Below are 19,948 nucleotides of genomic sequence, written 5' to 3'. Positions count from 1 at the left end.
TGTTCTAACATAAAACCCAAGGCATTTGTCTTTATTAAGAGCAAACATAACAGCTGATAGACTGGTTAAGAAGGCATATGATAGGTCTTCATTCGTTGGGGGAGAGTTCAAAGCCTACTTCATAAAACTCAGGTTAGATCTCACTTGGGAGTAGTGTGTTCAGTTCTGATGGCCTCCTTATTGGAAGGACATGGAAGTTTTAGAGAGCGCAGAGCAGATTGACCAGGATGCTTCCCTAACTAGAAAACGTGCTATGAGGAAAGGTTGAACAAGCTAAATAAAGATAATGCACATTTAGCACTGATTAAACCAATTTTCTATATCAATTTTATATTAAATAGTATAAAATAATTTACTTCTCTTAGCTGATGATTTTCTTTTTCTTTTTGTTCAATTATGTTTTCCAACTGGTTCACAACCATTTCTGCTTCAGCTAGACTCCGTATTCGCTCATGGTCTTCTTCTATTGCCTTTGAGGAGAGTCCTTTGCTCTGTAGCATCTCCAGGAGTTTTTTAATTGACTCATCACGAGCACTGAGGGTTTGCTTCTGAGTCTCGATGCGCAATTCCATTTCTTCCAAAGTTTTGCGCAATAGGAATAGCTCCTTGGCCTGACGCTCATGTTCGGCATGAAGATGGTGGAAATTTTCTTCAGTCAGCTCAGCAACAAATGGTTCACTTGATCTGCTGCTGCTATCCTGCTGGAGGAGCTGGTTCAGATCACGCTGAATGCGGAGTTCATCCTGCAATGCCTGAATGGTCATCTGAAGGTGCTGTAACCCAGAAAGATATAGTTTAAGAAAATATATTTGTAAAACATCTAATGCCATACTGCATGTAATGGCATTATTTCATTCTCAAAATAAAGATATTATTTTTGACTGAAATATCTCTCAAAAACAATTGATATAGATCAAAAACTATGCATGGTGATTAGGGTTAGCACACTTAAGAATTTCTGGTTTGTACAACTCAAAACAATGCCAGTATAAATTAGTGAAGTTGAGACTAAGTGCTTTTTGGATTCTGAAGTACCGGTAGGTAAAATCCCTCCACTCCAAGCAATCTCAGGTTCTATTAAAGAAGTGGCAGCAAGGCAGCAGCAAGGCAGTCAGATACTGGATGCAAACAAACTGGCCTATAATTATTAACTTCACTGTCAATTTCATTTTCAGTTAAAGGGAAAGAGAGACAGGGTTGCAAAACTTTACCAGATTATTGAAAATATCATCAGAGTCTCTTTTTCCCCATTCACTTCATATATCAGGACATGTATCTGATACATGTTCTGAATGGATGATATTTGCACAGAATAACTACATTCTGATATACAATACTGTGCTAGAGTCTTAAGGCACCTTGTTTTAGATGTGTTCTCTTTATTTTGCATCAGTATGTCAGTAGAAAAGAGCAAATTTTAGATTTTCAAATGTATAATTTCCAAAAAATTGTTGGAGAAATTTTTGTATTTTGTTAAAGTAACATTGATTGACCACTTTGAAAATAAAAACTTGATTGTTTTGTTGGTACATAGCCCAGTGCATGATTAAAACAAGATAACAAACAGGTGCTAATGATCAATGACATAATGAGTTGAATGGACTTGTTATGTGCCAGCAGCAATAGACCACAGACTCAATTTTAATGTTAAACAACTATATTTTCAGTAACTACCCAAACTACAGACAATTAAACAAATTACTCCCCTGAACAAAAATTAACAGTGCTATGCATTTTGTAGTTCACAAACAGTGTCAGGTTTGGGAACAGTTCTTCTCAAATCCTACTCAAACACAGTCCCAGAAATGGCAATCCAGATGATTCCAAAAATCCACGGAAACAGGTGAGGAAAAAAAAACTTGTAAATCCACACTAAGATGACACAAGGCGGTGATCACGGAAAATTCCAGAGGATCCATGCTGGGAAAACAAGATAGCAGTCACAGAAGATTCCAGACATTAAGTAGTGTTCCAAAATAGGGATATTACACGGTGAGTCACGGAATATTCCTTAACACAACTGGTCGCTACCTAAAACACCCAAATCCATGTATGGGTTAACAAAAAGTGGTCTCCACAGGAATACTCCAGAAATCCAAGTATGGATCATGTAAAGTGACAGTCACATATCCAATATGCACTGCGTGCCGCTAATTATCACAATCCTCTGGACATGAAGGATTAGACTCATCCGCTGCTGTAGCAAACTCCTCAACTATCTCCACCCAGCTCGCTCTCCTGCTAGTAGCTCGTAGTCCATTGTTCCTTCTTCTGCTGAATGTCCCAGAAACCTGTCCACATTTTGTTATAATGATGTCATCCACCTGTGTCGTCCAAGCACTTAAAATGACGCTTGCAGCAAAAAAAATGTTGACACATAACAGACTAAACTGATTAAGTGAAACAGAAATAGGTGTAAAAGGAATCAAACAATCAAACTAATAGGTGGGGGTGTGACAGATATGACAGTTTAACCTTCAAATCATCAATTCTTACATCAAAGCAAGAGTGAATACAGCAACAAGGTGGTCATTTTTGCATTTGCAAGGACTCTCCCAAGCAGAAACTTTGCAGCAGACAGGAGTCCAAGCTCTTCTGAAGAAGCATAAAGAAACAAGCAATGTTGAGGACCAGAAAAGCAGCAGCCAGCCACAGAAACTGAGTGGAGCAGATGAGAGAAAATCTTCTAAATCAGAAGTCCAGCACTGCTATCACCTTGAAATTCAAGAGAAATCACTGGAACCTAAATATAACCCTCTTCAGTCCTGAAAAGTCTTATCAGAAGTGATTTTCATGGAAGAGTTACTGCCAAAAAGCCATTCCTCCGAAGTGGAAACACATCCGACAGACTCACCTACACATCAAAACAGAGAACTGGGATGCCAAACAATGGCAACAAGTGCTCTAGACCTACCACTTAAAATTTAGAAGAACATAAGAAATAGGAGCAGGAGTGGGCCATCTGGCCCATTGAGCCTGCTACACCATTCAATAAGATCATGGCTGATCTGGCCATGGACTCATCTCCACCCACCTGCCTTTACCCCCATAACCCTCATTTCCCCTATTATGCAAAAATCTATCCAACCGTCTCTTAAATATATTTACTGAAGTAGCCTCCACTGCTTTATGGGGCAGAGAACTCCAGATTCACCACGCTCTGGAAAAAGCAGTTCCTCCTCATCACCACCCTAAATCTACTCCCCTGAATCTTGAGATTATGTCCCCAAGTTCTAGTCTCACCAACCAGTGGAGACTGCCTCATTATAGGAAGGATGTGGAAGTTCCTGCCTCTATCTTATCTATCCCTTTCATAATTTTGTTTCTATAACCACCTGCCTGCAGGAACACTTTTATTAAATGTGGGGGGAGGGGAAAATTACATACAAGGGGAAATATATTAGAATTTACACCATCACGACCCACACTTCTGAAAACAGAATTCTAAAAAAAATCTCCCTGATAATTCCTCAAGGATTACAACTGGTTATAGTGCACAGCAGAACATTTGGAGAAATATACATTTACTGGTGAATAAACTGTCCAGTAACTGAGCAAAGGTTGACATCTACAAGGATGATAGGATTCTAACAAGACTATTTATTTTACTAACACAGTTAGTTCCTTAATAGTCGAATTGAAAAAGCTTACAAATAAATAGCAATACAAATCAAAGGGCAGGACTTTTATACTGATTTACCCAAGCCTGGTGAGGGATGGTGGGCTGAATAATAGCAGAAAAGAGAACATTTTGCATCATCATTAGACTAGAGCAGGGAAAGACGTTGAAGACATTCCTTGACTTCCACTATATAATAAATGCTAACAATGCAAACTTAAAGTCACTTAATTTAATAAGTTAACAACATTAAACTTCAATATCTAGATGTCCATTTTCTTTTATAAGTACTGCACAGTCTAAAAAGTCCAATCAATTATTTTTGGCATCTTGTCTAAATTTGATGTTGTTATCACCAAGTAGATGTATTCTTTGAAGGCTTGCGCCTCATGGATTTTGATCCTGACCCAAGTGTCATCCATCCCTGAACAGAGTGGGTGGAGTACGACACCACCCATCAGCTACTTACAATGCAATCCTCACATTTCTACCCCGGCTTCTCCAAAACAGTTCACACCTCCATTCATGCAAAGATAAGACTAATGACCATCTCAATACCTCCACAATTTTTAACGACCCTTGTGACTGCAATACCTTTAAACAACTCACAAAAGTTTATAAGCTGTTAAACTACCCACCATGGATGAGAACTGAATAAAACTACCGTAGATTTCGCACTACAGAGCGCACCTGATTAAAAGCCGCTGGCTCTAGTTTTAGAAAGAAAATCAATTTTGTACTTGTACAAGCCGCACCGGATTTTAGGCCACAGGTGTCCCACGTTGTAATATGAGATATTTACACAGAAAGATATTACACGTGAGGATTTTTTAACTTTTAATTAAATCCATATGGTAACATAAACAAATACATATTGCAAATGCTTTTTTTCGAACCGTGCCTGTAACGCGGCTACTTTTAAATATACATACGTATCGGTAACACACAAATTACGTTGCGTATACTTTTTTACTGAACAACATTCCAATATCTCCTAACGACTGGTAAAAAATATATATACTGCAGCCTACCAGGAAAAGTTATTGATCGCCTTTAACTTAAAAGCAGCGTTTCGCTCGGGTCTAATGCCCCCACCTTCCCGTTTATCGCAAACCGGTATTTCCCACAAGACGCGGCGAAACCGGATGTGACGTCATAGCATCCCGGGATGTAGTACAGAAAACAAATATACCGGGTACTTAAAACACTTCTAACTTTAACTAGAAAATACTAACAAATGAATTACTAAGCGAAAATATTATAAACTAAATAACTGCCATAAAGGCAGCACAATGCTTTTCTTCAAGTGTTTTCCATGTTGATGAGGGTGAGTACAAATGACTGATTTACAATAATTTAATTGTGAAAGTGCGCTTGATTTATCGTACAATTTCATTGGACCTCTGTGAACTACTCATCAATTTTATTGGTCTACTGTTACGAGGCAAAATGTTTTTGGCGGCATGAAAAAAAATCATGCATTAGCCGCACCGTAGTAAAGGCCGCAGTGTTCAAAGCTGTTCAAAATGTGGGAAAAAAGTAGCGGCTTATAATCCGACATCTACGGTACATCCACACTAGACCAGATAATTTTGAAAACACCGGTTTCACATAAAAACGATAGGCGTCCACACTATGCGTTTTTAGAAATATCTCTATCCACATTGGTGGGGCCTCACGGAGTACTGTGAGCAATTTTGGGCCCCTTAACTTAGAAAGGATGTGCTGAAACTAGAGAGGATTCAAAGGAAGCTCACAAAAATGATTCCAGGATAAAGTGGCTTGTTATATGAAGAACATTTGATGGTTCTGGGCCTGTACTCACTGGAATTTAGAAGAATGAGAGGTGACTCAATTGAAACCCATCGAATGGCGAAAGACCTTGATAGAGTGGATGTGGCAAGGATGCTTCCTATGGTGGCAGTGAAACACCAGAGGACACGGCCCCAAAAGAGGGGCGTCCTTTCAGAATGGGGATGAGGAATTTCGTTAGCCAGAAAGTGGTGAATCTGTGGTATTTGTTGCCACAGGCAGCTATGGAGGCCAAATCTTTAAGGCAGATGTTGAGAGATAGATTGTTGATTGGTTGGAGCATAAAGGGATATGGGGTGGTGGGGGGAGGGGGGAGGAGAGAAGAAGAAAAGTCGAAGGTAGGTGATTGGAGCTGAGAGGAAAAATGGATCAGACATGATGAAATGGTGGAGTAGACTCAATAGCCCAAATGGACTAATTCTACTCCTATATGTAATGGTCTTATATTGAAATCGCGCATGACTATTCGAATATTGCCCTTTTTACAAGCCTCTTCTATTTCCCATTGAAATTTATATCCCACATGTGACCTGTGCTCTGAAGAGTCTATACTGTGCTGTATTATTGTATGACTCTACAAGGTTGTAAATTACCTAGTTAAGCTCCCTACTATGCCCAAGTTTGTACACGACTCCTAACAGAAGAGAATGTGCAAACAGAAGTGACAGATAAAGTTGTAAAGCATTGCTAACAGGTGAAACCAAGTGACCCTTCAAATAGTCATAGTTAAGTGTCAGAGAGATATGTACCACACAGAAATAGGCCCTTCAGCCCAGCAAGTCCATGCTAACCATCAACTACAGAATTTATATGAATCCTATTTCTCATTCTCCCTACATTATCATCAATTCTCCCTATGTTTTACTACTCCTCTGCACTCTGGGGGCAACCGCCAGTAGTCAATTAACCAACCAACACATCTTTGAGATGTGGGAGGAAACCAAGGAACCCAGACAAAACATATGCACTCACAGGGAGAAAATGTAAACTCTATATAGATATATATAAATATAGAATAAGCATATCTGAACACACATGCAATTGCACTTAATCATGCCTTTTATTGCTCTGCTTATTAGGTTAAATGTCAATATGCAGCTGTGGACTTAAGTCACTAGAGGTCTCTGTGGATCAGTAAAACCTTAAAGACTCTTCCCTACCAAAATGTCTGACACCACAGACAACAATTCTCATATTATAGATTCTCTCACAGATACAATCACTTTGTTGCTGCTTTTGGACTACTAAAAGTAAATACTTAGAAATAGCCTCTACAGGTCTCACACTGAACTACCTATCAGATCTGGTAGCTTTCGCTTAATTCTCCTTTATCTATTACCAGGTTCGCTTGATTAGATCCCACTGTTCACACAACCAACAACTCCCAAACTCAGATATGCTAACTTCTGATTTTGCCAAATAAACTCTTCGAGTTTAGGTACAGGTCTAGAGACGTTTCAGTGACAAACTCTGCCATCTTCATCAGGGATGATGCCTGGGCACGTCTAGTCTGGTGGTATTTATACCTCCATACTCTGTCCCTCCTGACTGGTTAGACCTCATCCAAATCAGGTTTTTTGCTGTTCCACATTGTTTACAATCAAATTCCAGCTCTTACTCAGAGCAAAAACTTTGGCTTTGTTAAAATTCTTTTCCTCTAGTTTTATTTCAATGGCTTCCTTCACAGTCCCAAAGGCAATTGGTACGGACAGTAGTTTTATGCCGAAGTCAATCCAATGGCCATTGTGAGTTGAATATTCTGCTACCGCCAATTTCTCCAGGTAACCTAAATGGATACACTTCTGTGCTCCTTTCTACCGTGAATCCCATCTGCTCAATGTACACTGCTCTGCATTTACAGGGCATCCAATAAATGCCAGTCATCCTGAGTCCCAGAGAAATTGGCAGTAGCAGAACACTGCATTCACAATGGCCAAATGATTGACTTCAAAGGCACAAAAGTACTGTGCTGTGCCAATTGCTTTTGGGACCACCTGGTGAAGAAACCATACAACCATAGAACATTACAGCACAGTACAGGCCCTTCAGCCCTCCATGTTGTGCCGACCCATATAATCCTTAAAAAAAGAGTACTAAACCCACACTACCCCATAACCCTCTATTTTTCTTTCATCCATGTGCCTGTCCAAGAGGCTCTTAAATACCCCTAATGTTTCAGCCTCTGCCACCATGCCTGGCAAGTCATTCCAGGCACTCACAACCCTCTGTGTAAAAAAACTTACCCCTGATGTCTCCCCTAAACTTCCCTCCCTTAATTTTGTACATATGTCCTCTGCTGTTTGCTATTGGTGCCCTGGGAAACAGGTACTGACTATCCACCCTATCTATGCCTCTCATAATCTTGTAGACCTCTATCAAGTCCCCTCTCATTCTTCTACGCTCCAAAGAAAAAAGTCCCAGCTCTGCTAACCTTGCTTCATATGACTTGTTCTCCAAACCAGGAAACATCCTGGTAAATCTCCTCTGCACCCTCTCCATAGCTTCCACATCCTTCCTATAATGAGGTGACCAGAATTGAACACAATACTCTAAGAGCGGTCTCACCAGAGATTTGTAGAGTTGCAACATGACCTCTCTACTCTTGAACTCAATCCCCCTGTTAATAAAGCCTAGCATCCCATAGGCCTTCTTAACTACCCTATCAACCTGCGCAGCAACCTTGAGGGATGTATGGATTTGAACCCCAAGGTCCCTTTATTCATCCACACTCTTAAGTAACTGACCATTAATCCTGTACTCAGTCTTCCGGTTTGTCCTTCCAAAATGCATCACCTCACACTTATCCGGATTGAACTCCATCTGCCATATTTCTGCCCAGCTCTGCAGCCTGTCTATATCCTTTTGTAACTTTCGACAACCTGCAGCTCCATCCACAACTCCTCCAATCTTCGTGTCATCTGCAAACTTACTCACACATCCTTCCGCCTCTACATCCAGGTCATTTATAAAAAATCACAAATAGCAGGGGTCCCAGGACAGATCACTGCGGCACTCCACTAGTCACCGGCCTCCAGGCAGAATACTTTCCTTCCACAACTACCCTCTGCATTTTTCCTTTAAGCCAATTTTTTATCCAAACAGCCAAGGTTCCACTTATTCCATGCCTCATGAAGCCACTGAAATAAATCTTGAGGAAAAGAACTTTAACAAAGAAAAATGGTCTCACTCTAAGAAAGAGATGGAATTTGATTGTAAACAAGATGGGACAGCAAAAACCTGATTGGATGAGGACTAACCAATCAGGAGGGACAAACTATGGGGGGTATAAATACCACCAGACTAAACATGCCCAGGCATCATCCCTGATGAAGATGACAAGAGTTTATCAACAAGAAGCTGGTTAAAACTGATACCCATACCCGCCTGGAAGCCTGAGAAGAGTTTATTTGCGATATACATGGGAAAGCTCTAAATTCTTCAGGTTTTGTATTTCTAACTTAGCGGATTTTATACATGAAGTGTGATTTAAATAGCCCCAGTTCAATCACAATCACAAATTATTTGGTATCTTCAGCAAATTCAAAAAAATCTAATTTGGCATCTCCATGAGGTATGCAACCAAACTGAAAAAATATTTCACTTCATGAGCTTGTTTCAAACCATATCTCAAACCCTTTTCGCACAATATATAAAATTTTAAAGGCATAGCCGTCCAATCCTTAACTGAGTGGCACAAACAGATTTTTGAGCTCTGCAGTAGATTAGAAAATGTGCTCCACCTCATCACCTATTAACCCACTCTACTGTTCATTTCCTTTATTACTTTACACTTCATCCTTGGTTGTGCTTTCATTACTGAACATAGTTCAAGGATTGGCCGGATGTGTCCAATCAGATCATCACTCAATTAAAATATCTTTAAGTCCCAGTCCTTCAGCTAAGGCCTCATCCACACTAGACTGGATAAATCTGTAACCAAAGCTTTTTCTCTTCGTTTTGACCCTCCGTCCACACAAACAGTTTTCCTCCCCCTAAAACTGAGCTTTTCTAAAACGCTCTCCAGATTGTGTAAATCTGAAAACACCGGTTGAGCAGTGTAGTGTCTACGGGATAACCGGAGCTTTTTAAAACTGCTGTCATGACATGGCAGAACATATGGTGGCGGCAGCATTGCATTTCATTGTTTCCTTGAACTAAGAGGAGGAAACAAAAATAGTATACCGTTTCTTCTTCCCTTGTTTTCTGTAGCTGTGTCCTGCGCGCATGCCCAGGAGGAGGAGATTCGCCCAAATACCGTTTTAAGGTGATGGAGGTATTTTCAGAAATGCCTGGTGTGGACACCTATCGTTTTTCCACGACACCGGCGTTTTCAAAATTCACTGGCTCAGTGTGGATGTAACCTTAGTTTCACACCTAACTCGCACCTAATTCTATACTAAATAAGCATTAAAACTGTGCCTAACAATCTAATTATTTCCACACCCCATAACCTAAATTTCACTGAAACTCAATCAAAATCCATGTATATACAAAAGTGTCAGCAGACAAAAAATCTGACAATAAAACAGAACATAAAATGACAAGTACCCAAGGGCATGGTCAAGTAGATAGTAATTAAGATTAGATTCGCCTAAATGGCAACTTTCAATATCTCAGAACATATGGAGTCAAGATTACATCAAATCATTGTTGTAAAATACAAGTACCTCTAAAGACCAATGCCAACAAAACCTGCTTCTTTTACCTACTCACAAGCCATTTCATTGTTTTAAAATTCATTTGGAAACCATTCACCGTCTGCATCTTATACTAGAACAAGCTTTTTGCACTGCTGTGGTGCGCATCTAACTCACAGTTTGGGACCATCCAGCTCATATTTGTTGCCCTTTAACAATCCCAATGCCCTCACAGCTTCACAAAGTCTATTCCTGCCTTAGCCACATGTTCATGCTCACCAAGTTGACATGAGCAAAGAAGTTTATCTTTGACCTGTGCTCTTAAAATGCTGATGTAATTAAAGTTGGAAACAACAAATTACATGACAAATGTCAGTGATAATAAACCTGATTCTGAAAGCCAACACCATTCAATACTTCCTCAAACAATAAGAAACTCCAGTTCTTTTGAACTGATGGTATAGTATTTATCTTGCCAAAAGGACTCCAAATCATAACTACTGGAAATTTTTGAATGTACCCTATGAATAAAAACCCTTCCCCTCACCAACCTGAGGGATGCTTGAAGATCTTGAGATTACTGACAAGGTAGAAAGGTACATTAGAGATGGCAGTGAGGCAAAGAGCAATAAAAATGTAAATATAGATACAAATATCTGTCCTTGGTTAAAAGAAAAATGTAGTTTCCTGTGTGCCATTGGAAATGGTTTGTATTAGCAACCCTGACTCTTCCTATATAAAAGCTGAGCACTATTTTGTACAGTCTGTACCTGGTTAAGAATGCCTATTAAGGAATGAACACTCCCTACGTAAGAATGAACATCCATATTTGGTATATATATTCATTCCAATTAATGGCAGAACCAGTTACATCTCTTTCACTTTTAGTAATTGTTCTTTATTAGTTTAAATGACAAGAAATATGTGCAATACATGGAACAAAATACTTTTACTCACCTGTTAGATCCACTGTTTTTTAAACACTTGGCCAAGCAACAGCACACATCCCTAGAGACAGACCTCACTTAAACAGCAGGAGAACAAAAGACACCATAGAACAGGACCAGAAGAAACACCAAAAGTGAAAATGGAGATGCCAGCAGATGGTTAACAGCTGCACTCTACTTAATCATAAATAGTTATAAGACTATAACTCGCATGATAAATTGGACTCTTGACCTCCATCTACCTCATTATGATTTTGTACCTAATTGCTTACCTGCACTTTCTCTGTAGCTGCTACACTTTATTCTGTACTATTATTTTACCTTGCTCTACCTCAATGCACTGTGTAATGATCTGATCTGCAGAATAGTACATGTGACAATAATGAATTCCAAACCATCATACAACAAAAATACAAATGGTGTTAAGCTAACTGTAATAGGAGGGAGATTAAATAGAAAAAAATTGTAGAATCCAACAGAGCAAGAGATAATAAAAAAATAATGATGCTGACAGGTGTAGTCTGCAAACTATCTAATAATGGAAGTTTGATGAAGGGTAAACCATGCAGGCAAATTAAATAGTGAGTGAATAAAAACAGATATTCATGGGGATTTCAACTTACCCAAAAATAACTAAACAAAGCAGCAGGTAGAAGCAAACAGAGTTGCTACAATGTGTGCAATACTCCTTCATTACTTTATAATTTTATTTTTAAATAATTATGAAGGATGTAATTCCAAGGAAAATTAGGTTAATCGCTTTTAAAAAAGCTTGTTTTGAAGGATTGAAATATAACTCAGAAAGATAAAATAGGCAAGAATACTGGTGAATAACAATGGAAAATATTTATAGTGTTCAGAGAGCAAGAATAACATATTCCACTCAAAGGGAATACACATGGTAAACACTTAAATCTCTGTGGGATGACTGAAGATACAAAGAGAACAGTAGGAATTAAGTTCATAGTTAGCAGAAGGGTGCATGATAGGGGGATTACAAAACAATCTGGCAAAAGATTTTAGTATCTAAAATGGGAAAGCACAAGGAACAATGACAAAAAAACCAAAATACACAAGTTTCATTAATATGGGACTTGAGATGCAAGACTAACAGATTTTCCAGACTGTGGGCATCATTCCAATTAATACTCCAACAGTTAATTCACATTGATTTATAAAGCATTTTAAAGGGAAAAATAAACCCATGTGAAAGTCAGGGGCAATATGATATATTTAATAATTTGTCTGACAAAGGATTATGCAGGAGACTGGCAAGTAGCTAACAGAATATCTATCTTTAAGAGAGCCAAAACATATCCAGGAATGGTAGGAAAAAGTAATGGAATTGCCACAAAAAGGGGAAGAACAAACACTTGAAAAATACCTCAATACAAACCAGAGTAATGAATAGCCAATAGTGACTGTACAATAAAAAAAATAGCTCAACAAAAACTCAATCTTTTTTAAGAAATAGAGTCAACACTGGTAGATGCAATCCATCTTGACTTTTAAAAGACCTTAAATCAACTGAATATAGCAGGAAATGTCTATTGAGTAGAATGTCAGAGTATGGAATCTATAGCAATTATAGAATGTCCTGTTAGCTAATACCAAGGTAGAAAACAAAATTTAACAGAAGGTATTTGCAATGTAATTGATGGTAATAGAAAATTTAAACTTTAGAATCAAAACAAATTTCTAGAAATGATCGAGAGAAATAAATCAGGTTAATTAAAATGGACAAATCCTACAACAAATGGGCAAATAATGCTTAATACAGTTTCTTTTTAAAAATGACATAGTACCTGCTGGCAGGAAAAATAGAGAGGTCACATTATTAAGAAGACATTTAAGTCTAGGTGTGGTAGAGAAAGAGGGATCTCAAACCACAAATATGTCATTAAGTTTCAGTATAGGTTACTGAGGCATTAAAAAAAAAGTTAAAACATGCACTAGGTTTATTTTGAAAGGAATAGGATTGAAAAGTTAAGAAAATTATATTAAACCTGTACTGGACCTTGGACCATATTTTAGATTCTCATAACCATAGTATGAGAAGGAGATACAATCACTAAGTAGTTTACATGGATTATACCAGTAATCCAAGATGATGTTCCCTGTGCACATCAAAGGATGAAGAGATGGGATTGTTATTTTTCTAAGCAACGAGTTGCTGGGAATATGTAAGAACAAGGCAATTGAAAGAGTGGGGGTAAAAATCATCCTATTTAGGTGAAAAAGTTTTTTTAACAAATGGAAATCTAAAATGACACTCAGTCATAGAGTCAGAGTTGTACAGCAGTGAAACAGCCCCTTCAGCTCAACATCTCTATCCTAACCAAGGTACCAACCTGAGCTAGTCACATTTGCCCATGCTTAGTACATATTCCCAAAAAAAAAGTTTCCTTTCCTTTTACCTGTCCAAATGTCTATTTAAAACATTGTGGCTATAGCTTCATTTACCACCTCCTCTGGCAGCGCATTCCATATACCCATCTATCTGAAAAAAAATTGCCCCACAGACCTCTGCCACCTAATTTTAGATTTGTCTAGGAAAAAGACAGTGACTATCCTATTCTCTTCTCTCAAACCCGTAACAGCTTTCTGAATATTTTCTATACCCTCTAGCTAAAGGATATTCCTCCTACAGTATGGCACACAATATCTAGATGCAGACTTACCAACACCTTGCAGAGTTATAGGATGCCCCAATCCTGGTACTCAATACCCCAAATGAAGGAGGAAAACATGCTACTTTCATTCTTCACCTTGTCTAACAACTTTCAGAGAACAATGTAGTCCCTAGGTCTACACATACAAAATGCTGGACGAACTCAGAAAGTCAATGCTTCAGGCCAAGACTCTTCATCAGGAATGAAAAGGGGGCTGAAGCCAAAATAAAGTTGTGGGGGGGGGGGGGGGGGGAAGAAGGGAAGGCGTACATGCTGGCAGGTGAAAGGAAAGGGTAATGAAGTTAAAAGCTGAAAGGAGGTAGGTGGATAAGGTAAAGGGGTGAAGAAGGAATCTAATAGATTGCAGTGGACCATGGAAGGAAGGGAAGGAGGAGGGGGAACCAGATGGAGGTGATAGACAAGTGAGAAGAGAAGGGGAGGGAAAAAAAGGATAACCAGAATGGGGAATGGAACTAGAGAGTGGAGGAGAGAAGAAAGTTGGTGAAATTAATGTTCATGCATTCAGATTGGAGATTCTATCTTATGCGTCAGACAGAGCAAAGGTGCTTGACAAAGCGGTTCCCCAATCTGCATTGAGTCTCACTGACACAGAGGAAGCCAGACTGGGAACATTGGATAATAGATAATCTTGACAGACTCGTAAGTCAAGTATTGCCTCACCTGGAATGATTGTTTAGAGCCCCAAATTGTGATGAGGGAGGAGGTGTAACCTGATAGCATAAACATTAATTTCCCCAACTTCTGAATGTTCATGCCTATCTCTTTTTTCTGGTTACCCTCTCACGTCTTCTCATCTGCATATCATCTCCCTTTGTTACCATTTTCATTTCTTTTCTTCCATGGTCCAGCTTTTAGATTTGTTCTTAAGCCTTTACCTCAAATGCCTAACTCCTCCCAGCTTTTAACTACTTGCTCCCTCCCCAACCTTCCACTTCATGGGGTCCCAACTATTTGTATTTGGCTCAAAACGTCAATTGTTTATTCCCATCCAGAGATACTGCCTTACTGAGTTCCTCCAACATTTTGTGTTTTATTTGAGATTTCCAGCATCTGCAGAATCTCATGCTCATGAGTATTGTAGAACAGAGACCAGGTGCTACAAATCATAAGAGCACTGCCATACACTGTGCTTATCCTGCCCTCATTTAACTTCCTATACTGTATCACTTTGCACTTTTTTTTTAAAAAATTGTATTTTTTAATTGAATTTTCAAATAGGTTACAGAAGGAAAAAAAATTATCAACCCTTCTCCCCCTCCCCTTAACCCCTCCCCCCCAACATATCCCTGTAGAAAGAGAAAAAAGAAGAAAGAATGCCTGGAAATCAGAAGATCCCCACATGCTCCACGGAGTTCATAATAGCTTTAGTAAATATATTTATTTCTTTCCCCAGATAACCAATAATTTTATCTTCGGAGCACCTATATATTTAATCCTATCTTTTGTAAATAAGGGCGCCAAATTTTCAGAAATATTTCATATTTATCTCTTAAATTATAAGTAATTTTTTCAAGTGGAATGCAGCTGAAAATTTCATTCTTCCAATGATCTATACTTAAGTATGAATCTCATTTCCAAGTAACTGCAATAGCCTTTTTGGCTACTGCCAGTGCAATTTTCATGAATTCTTTCTAATATTTATTCAGTTTGGATTTCAGTTTTATCTCTTCAATATCGCCTAGTAAAAATAATGTTGGATTATGTGGAAGTTGTGTTCCAATAAAACTCTTAAATTTGTCCAAAAAGGTTGAATTTTAAAACAAAGACCAAGTAGAGTGTAAAAAAGTACCAATTTCTTGATTACATCGGAAACATTAATCAGATAAATTTGGGTTTAATTTATTTATTTTTTGTGGTGTAATATATAATTGATGTAAAAAATTATATTGCACTAATCTTAACCGGACATTTGTTGTATTTGTCATACTGTCAAGACATAGTCTTGACCAACTTGTTTCTTCAATTTTAATATTCAAATCAGTTTCCCATTTTTGTCTTGACTTATGAATTCCTTGTTTAATTGCCTGTTTTTGAATCAAACTACATACAAGAAATAAATTTTTTAATTTTTCCTTTTTGAATTAAAGTTTCTATTTCATTAGGTTTCGGCAATAACATTGTTTGACCCAATTTATCTCTTAAATAAACCCTTAATTGGAAATAACAAAAAAGAGTGTTGTTTGATATTTTGTATTTATTCTTTAATTGATCAAATGACATTAATATACCTCCTTCAAAACAATCTCCTATATATCTAATCCCTTTTTGAAACCAATTGTATAAAAGCTGGTATTCCATTATAAAAGGAATAAGTTTATTTTGAATTAAAGGTCTCTTTGCTAATAAAGATTTCTTTATCTCATCATCAACATTTATCTTATCCCATAAATCAATCAAATGTTGACTGGGAGACTGTTTCGCCGAACACCGGCGCTCAGTCCTCCAGCAGTGGCGGGACCTCCCTGTGGCCACACACTTCAGTTCCACAGACCACTCCCACTCAGACATGTCTGTCCATGGCCTCCTCTACTGTCAAGATGAGGCCGCGCGCAGGTCGATGGAGCAATACCTTATCTCCTGCCTGGGTAGCCTCCTACCTGCCGGCATGAACATCCAACTCACAGACCTCTGTTGATACCCCTGCCCCCTCCCCCCTTACCCCCATCCCTGTCTATTATTTCAGTTTGGTTCTCTTTCTCTCTCTTTTTCCCCCCTCACTATAATCTCCCCCCAGCCCTACCTTTCTTTCTCTTTTATTTCCCATAATTCTCCACCTTCCCCCTAGCCCATTTCAGGAATGAAAAGGGGGCTGAAGCCAAAATAAGGTGGGGGGGGGAGGGGAAGGCATACATGCTGGCAGTACCTATCACTTCCTAGCTCTCTACTTTATCCCTCCCCCCACTTCTTATCCCCCCTTGACCATCCCATGTTACTTCACTCCTGATGAAGGGTTTCGGCCCGAAACGTCGTCACTACCTCCTCCCATAGATGCTGTCTGGCCTGCCGAGTTCTGCCAGCATTTTGTGTTTTAATATAGGAGATTCTTTCTTTTCCTGTATCCATTTAGATTCCCACTTGTATATAAAATCTTCTGGTATATTTTCTCCTATTTTATCTAATTCTATTCTAATCCATGCCGGTTTATCTTCATCAAAAAAAGATGCAATAAATCTAAGTTGATTTGCTTTATAATAATTCTTAAAGTTTGGAAGTTGTAACCCTCCTAGGTCAAATTTCCATGTCAATTTTTCCAACGATATTCTTGACATCTTACCTTTCCAAAGAAATTTCCTCACACATTTATTTAACTCTTGAAAAAACTTCTGCGGTATTTGTATTGGTAGTGTTTGGAATAAATATTGTAATCTAGGGAATATATTCATTTTTACAGCATTTACTCTGCCTACTAATGTTATTGGTAACGTCATCCATTTATCAAGATCTTCTTGAATTTTTTTCAATAATGGTAAATAATTTAATTTATTTAAGTTCTTTATATCATTATCAACTCTTATACCTAAATATTTTATACCATTTATCGGCCATCTAAATTGAGTTATTAGTCAACATTAACTATAATCTCCTTTAGTAAGGGGTAGAATTTCACTTTTATCCCAATTTATTTTGTAGCCTGATATTTTCCCATATTCTTCCAATCTAGAAGATAATTTATGCAGCAAATACAATGGAGTTGTTAAATAAAGCAAAACATAATCAGCAAATAAATTAATCTTATATTCCTCCTGGTTAACTCTGAAACCAATAATATCTCGGTCCATTCTAATTAATTCAGCTAATGGTTCTATTACCAACACAAATAAAGCAGATGATAATGGACAACCTTGTTAACTGAAATAATGTTGAAATTTGACCATTTGTCACTACTTTAGCTTTGGGATTAGTATTTAAGGTTTTAATGCATTTTATAAAAGATGCTCCTAATCCATATTTTTCCAATACCTTAAATAAGAAATCCCATTCCAATCTATCAAATGCTTTTTCTGCATGTAAGGCAACTGCCACACTCATTTCCTCCCTCTTTTGTGCCAAATGAATTATGCTAAGTAACCGAGTTACATTATCTGCTGATTGTCTATTTTTAATAAATCCTGTTTGATCCATATGTATTAATTTTGGTAAGTATTTAGATAAACTATTAGATAAAATTTTTGCTATTATTTTATAGTTGGAATTCAACAAAGAAATAGGTCTATATGATGTTGGCTTTAAAAGATCTCTATCTTTTTTTGGCAATACTATTAAAATAGCTGTCGAAAAAGATTCTGGAAGTTTATGTGTTCTTTCCGTTTGGTATATTAACTCCATAAAAGGAGGAATTAGTAAATCTTTAAACTTTTTATAAAATTCGGGCGGAAAACCATCTTCTCCTGGGGATTTATTACTCTGAAGTGATCCTAGAGCTTCTTCGACCTCTTTTAATGTAAAAGGCATATCTAATCCCTTCTGTTCTTCCGAATTCAATTTTGGAAGAGTTATTTGTGATAAAAACCTTTCTATCTTGACATTATCATTTTGTGATTCTGATTGATACAGTTCAGAATAAAAATTCTTAAAAGTTTCATTAATTTCTAAAGGTTCATAAGTAATTTTATTTACACTTGTTCTAATTGCATTTATCGTTTTGGAAATCTGGTCTGTTTTTAACTGCCAAGCAAGAATCTTGTGTGATCTTTCACCTAGTTTGTAATATCTCTGTTTACTTCTCATAATTGCTTTTTCTGTTCGGTATGTCTGAAGTGTATTATATTGTAACTTCTTGTTAACAAGTTGTCTTCGTTTTTCTTCTGTCATATATCTTTGAGATTCTTTTTCTAATTTTGTAATCTCTTTTTCCAATTGATCTATTTCTGCCATATATTCCTTAATTTTAGAAGTATAGCTTATTATCTGACCTCTCAAATATGCCTTCATTGCTTCCCATACTATAAATTTATCATCAACTGAATGTAAATTTGTATCTAAAAAAAACTGAATCTGCTTTTTCATGAAATCACAAAAATCTTGACGTTTTAATAATATTGAATTAAAACTCCATCTGTAAATCGATTCCTCTTTATCCATCATTATCATTGTCAAGGGGGAATGATCTGACAATATTCTTGCTTTATATTCCATATTTTTCACTCTGTCTTGAATATTCGTTGATAATAGGAAAAAAATCTATCTTTGAATAAGTTTTGTCTATTTGAATAAAATGAGTAATCTCTTTCTTTTGGATTAATTCTTCTCCATATATCAATCAAATTTAAATCTTTCATCAACGATAAAGTTAATTTTGCTACTTTTGATTTTGTAACAACCTTTGTCGATCTATCTAAAACTGGGTCTAGACAAAAATTAAAATCTCCACCTATTAATATTTTGTCATGTGCGTCAGCCAAATTCAAAAAGGCCTCTTGTATAAATTTTACATCATTTTCATTTGGTGCATAAATATTCATAAGAGTTCATAGTTCTGAAAAAATTTGACAATGTATAATTACATATCTCCCAGCAGAATCAATTAATACACTTTGTACTTTAATTGGTAAAGTTTTATTAACCAAAATTGCAACTCCCCTCACCTTTGAATTAAATGAAGCTGCAATAACATTTCCGATCCAATCTCTCTTTAATTTCTGATGTTCTATCTCTGTTAAGTGTGTTTCTTGTAAAAAAAAAGCTATATCTATTTTCATTTTCTTAATGCATGTTAAAATTATTTTTCTTTTCACCGGTCCATTAAGCCCATTAACATTAAAACTTTAAAAATTCAGTAAATTAGTCATTATTTTTAACAGGGTTACTCCAGTCTATAGTAATACCTAACCTTTCAATTTTCGTAGTACCTTGGGGAATCTTTTTAAAATTCTCCGTGTTGCTAAGCATCTCCCCCCCGATTGTCCAGGCAAAGAAAGAAAGATAAAAGAAAAATAGATTATAAAGAAAAAAATAACAAAATACCCCCCTACTAATGTTGTGACTTAAAAAAAGCACAACATTATCCCCCTCCATTGTACAGGTCATGGCAATCGCCGTGATTACACACATGAATCCCGTAGCAATCGATCCGAAGTTCCCCCAGCTCCCCCATAACATAAAAAAGTATATATAAGGGAAGAAAAAATATCACTACTCTCGATTAATATTTCTCAAAGTTTTACCTTTCTCTCCCTGTATCATATAATTAAGAATATATTTAAATATTCTTCTGTCCTTAAACATCCATCAACTCCATTC

At 37.2% G+C, this 19,948-nt stretch overlaps 1 protein-coding gene across 4 annotated transcripts in view; it reads right to left on the bottom strand.

Moving 5' to 3' along the window:
* LOC140734775 (ELKS/Rab6-interacting/CAST family member 1-like) overlaps positions 1-19,948 on the bottom strand; it is a 766,434-nt gene that overhangs the window by 684,158 nt on the left and 62,328 nt on the right. For all 4 annotated transcript variants that reach the window (XM_073059261.1, XM_073059262.1, XM_073059263.1 and 1 more), the window contains exon 3: positions 357-773. In XM_073059261.1, the coding sequence (XP_072915362.1) occupies positions 357-773 (417 nt within the window). The remainder of the gene's footprint in view (positions 1-356; positions 774-19,948) is intronic.

This window comes from Hemitrygon akajei, chromosome 10, assembly GCF_048418815.1.
Source record: "Hemitrygon akajei chromosome 10, sHemAka1.3, whole genome shotgun sequence".
NCBI lineage: Eukaryota > Metazoa > Chordata > Chondrichthyes > Myliobatiformes > Dasyatidae > Hemitrygon > Hemitrygon akajei.
The sequence above is the reverse complement of the archived record's forward strand: the minus strand, read 5'-3'. Positions and strand labels throughout refer to the sequence as shown.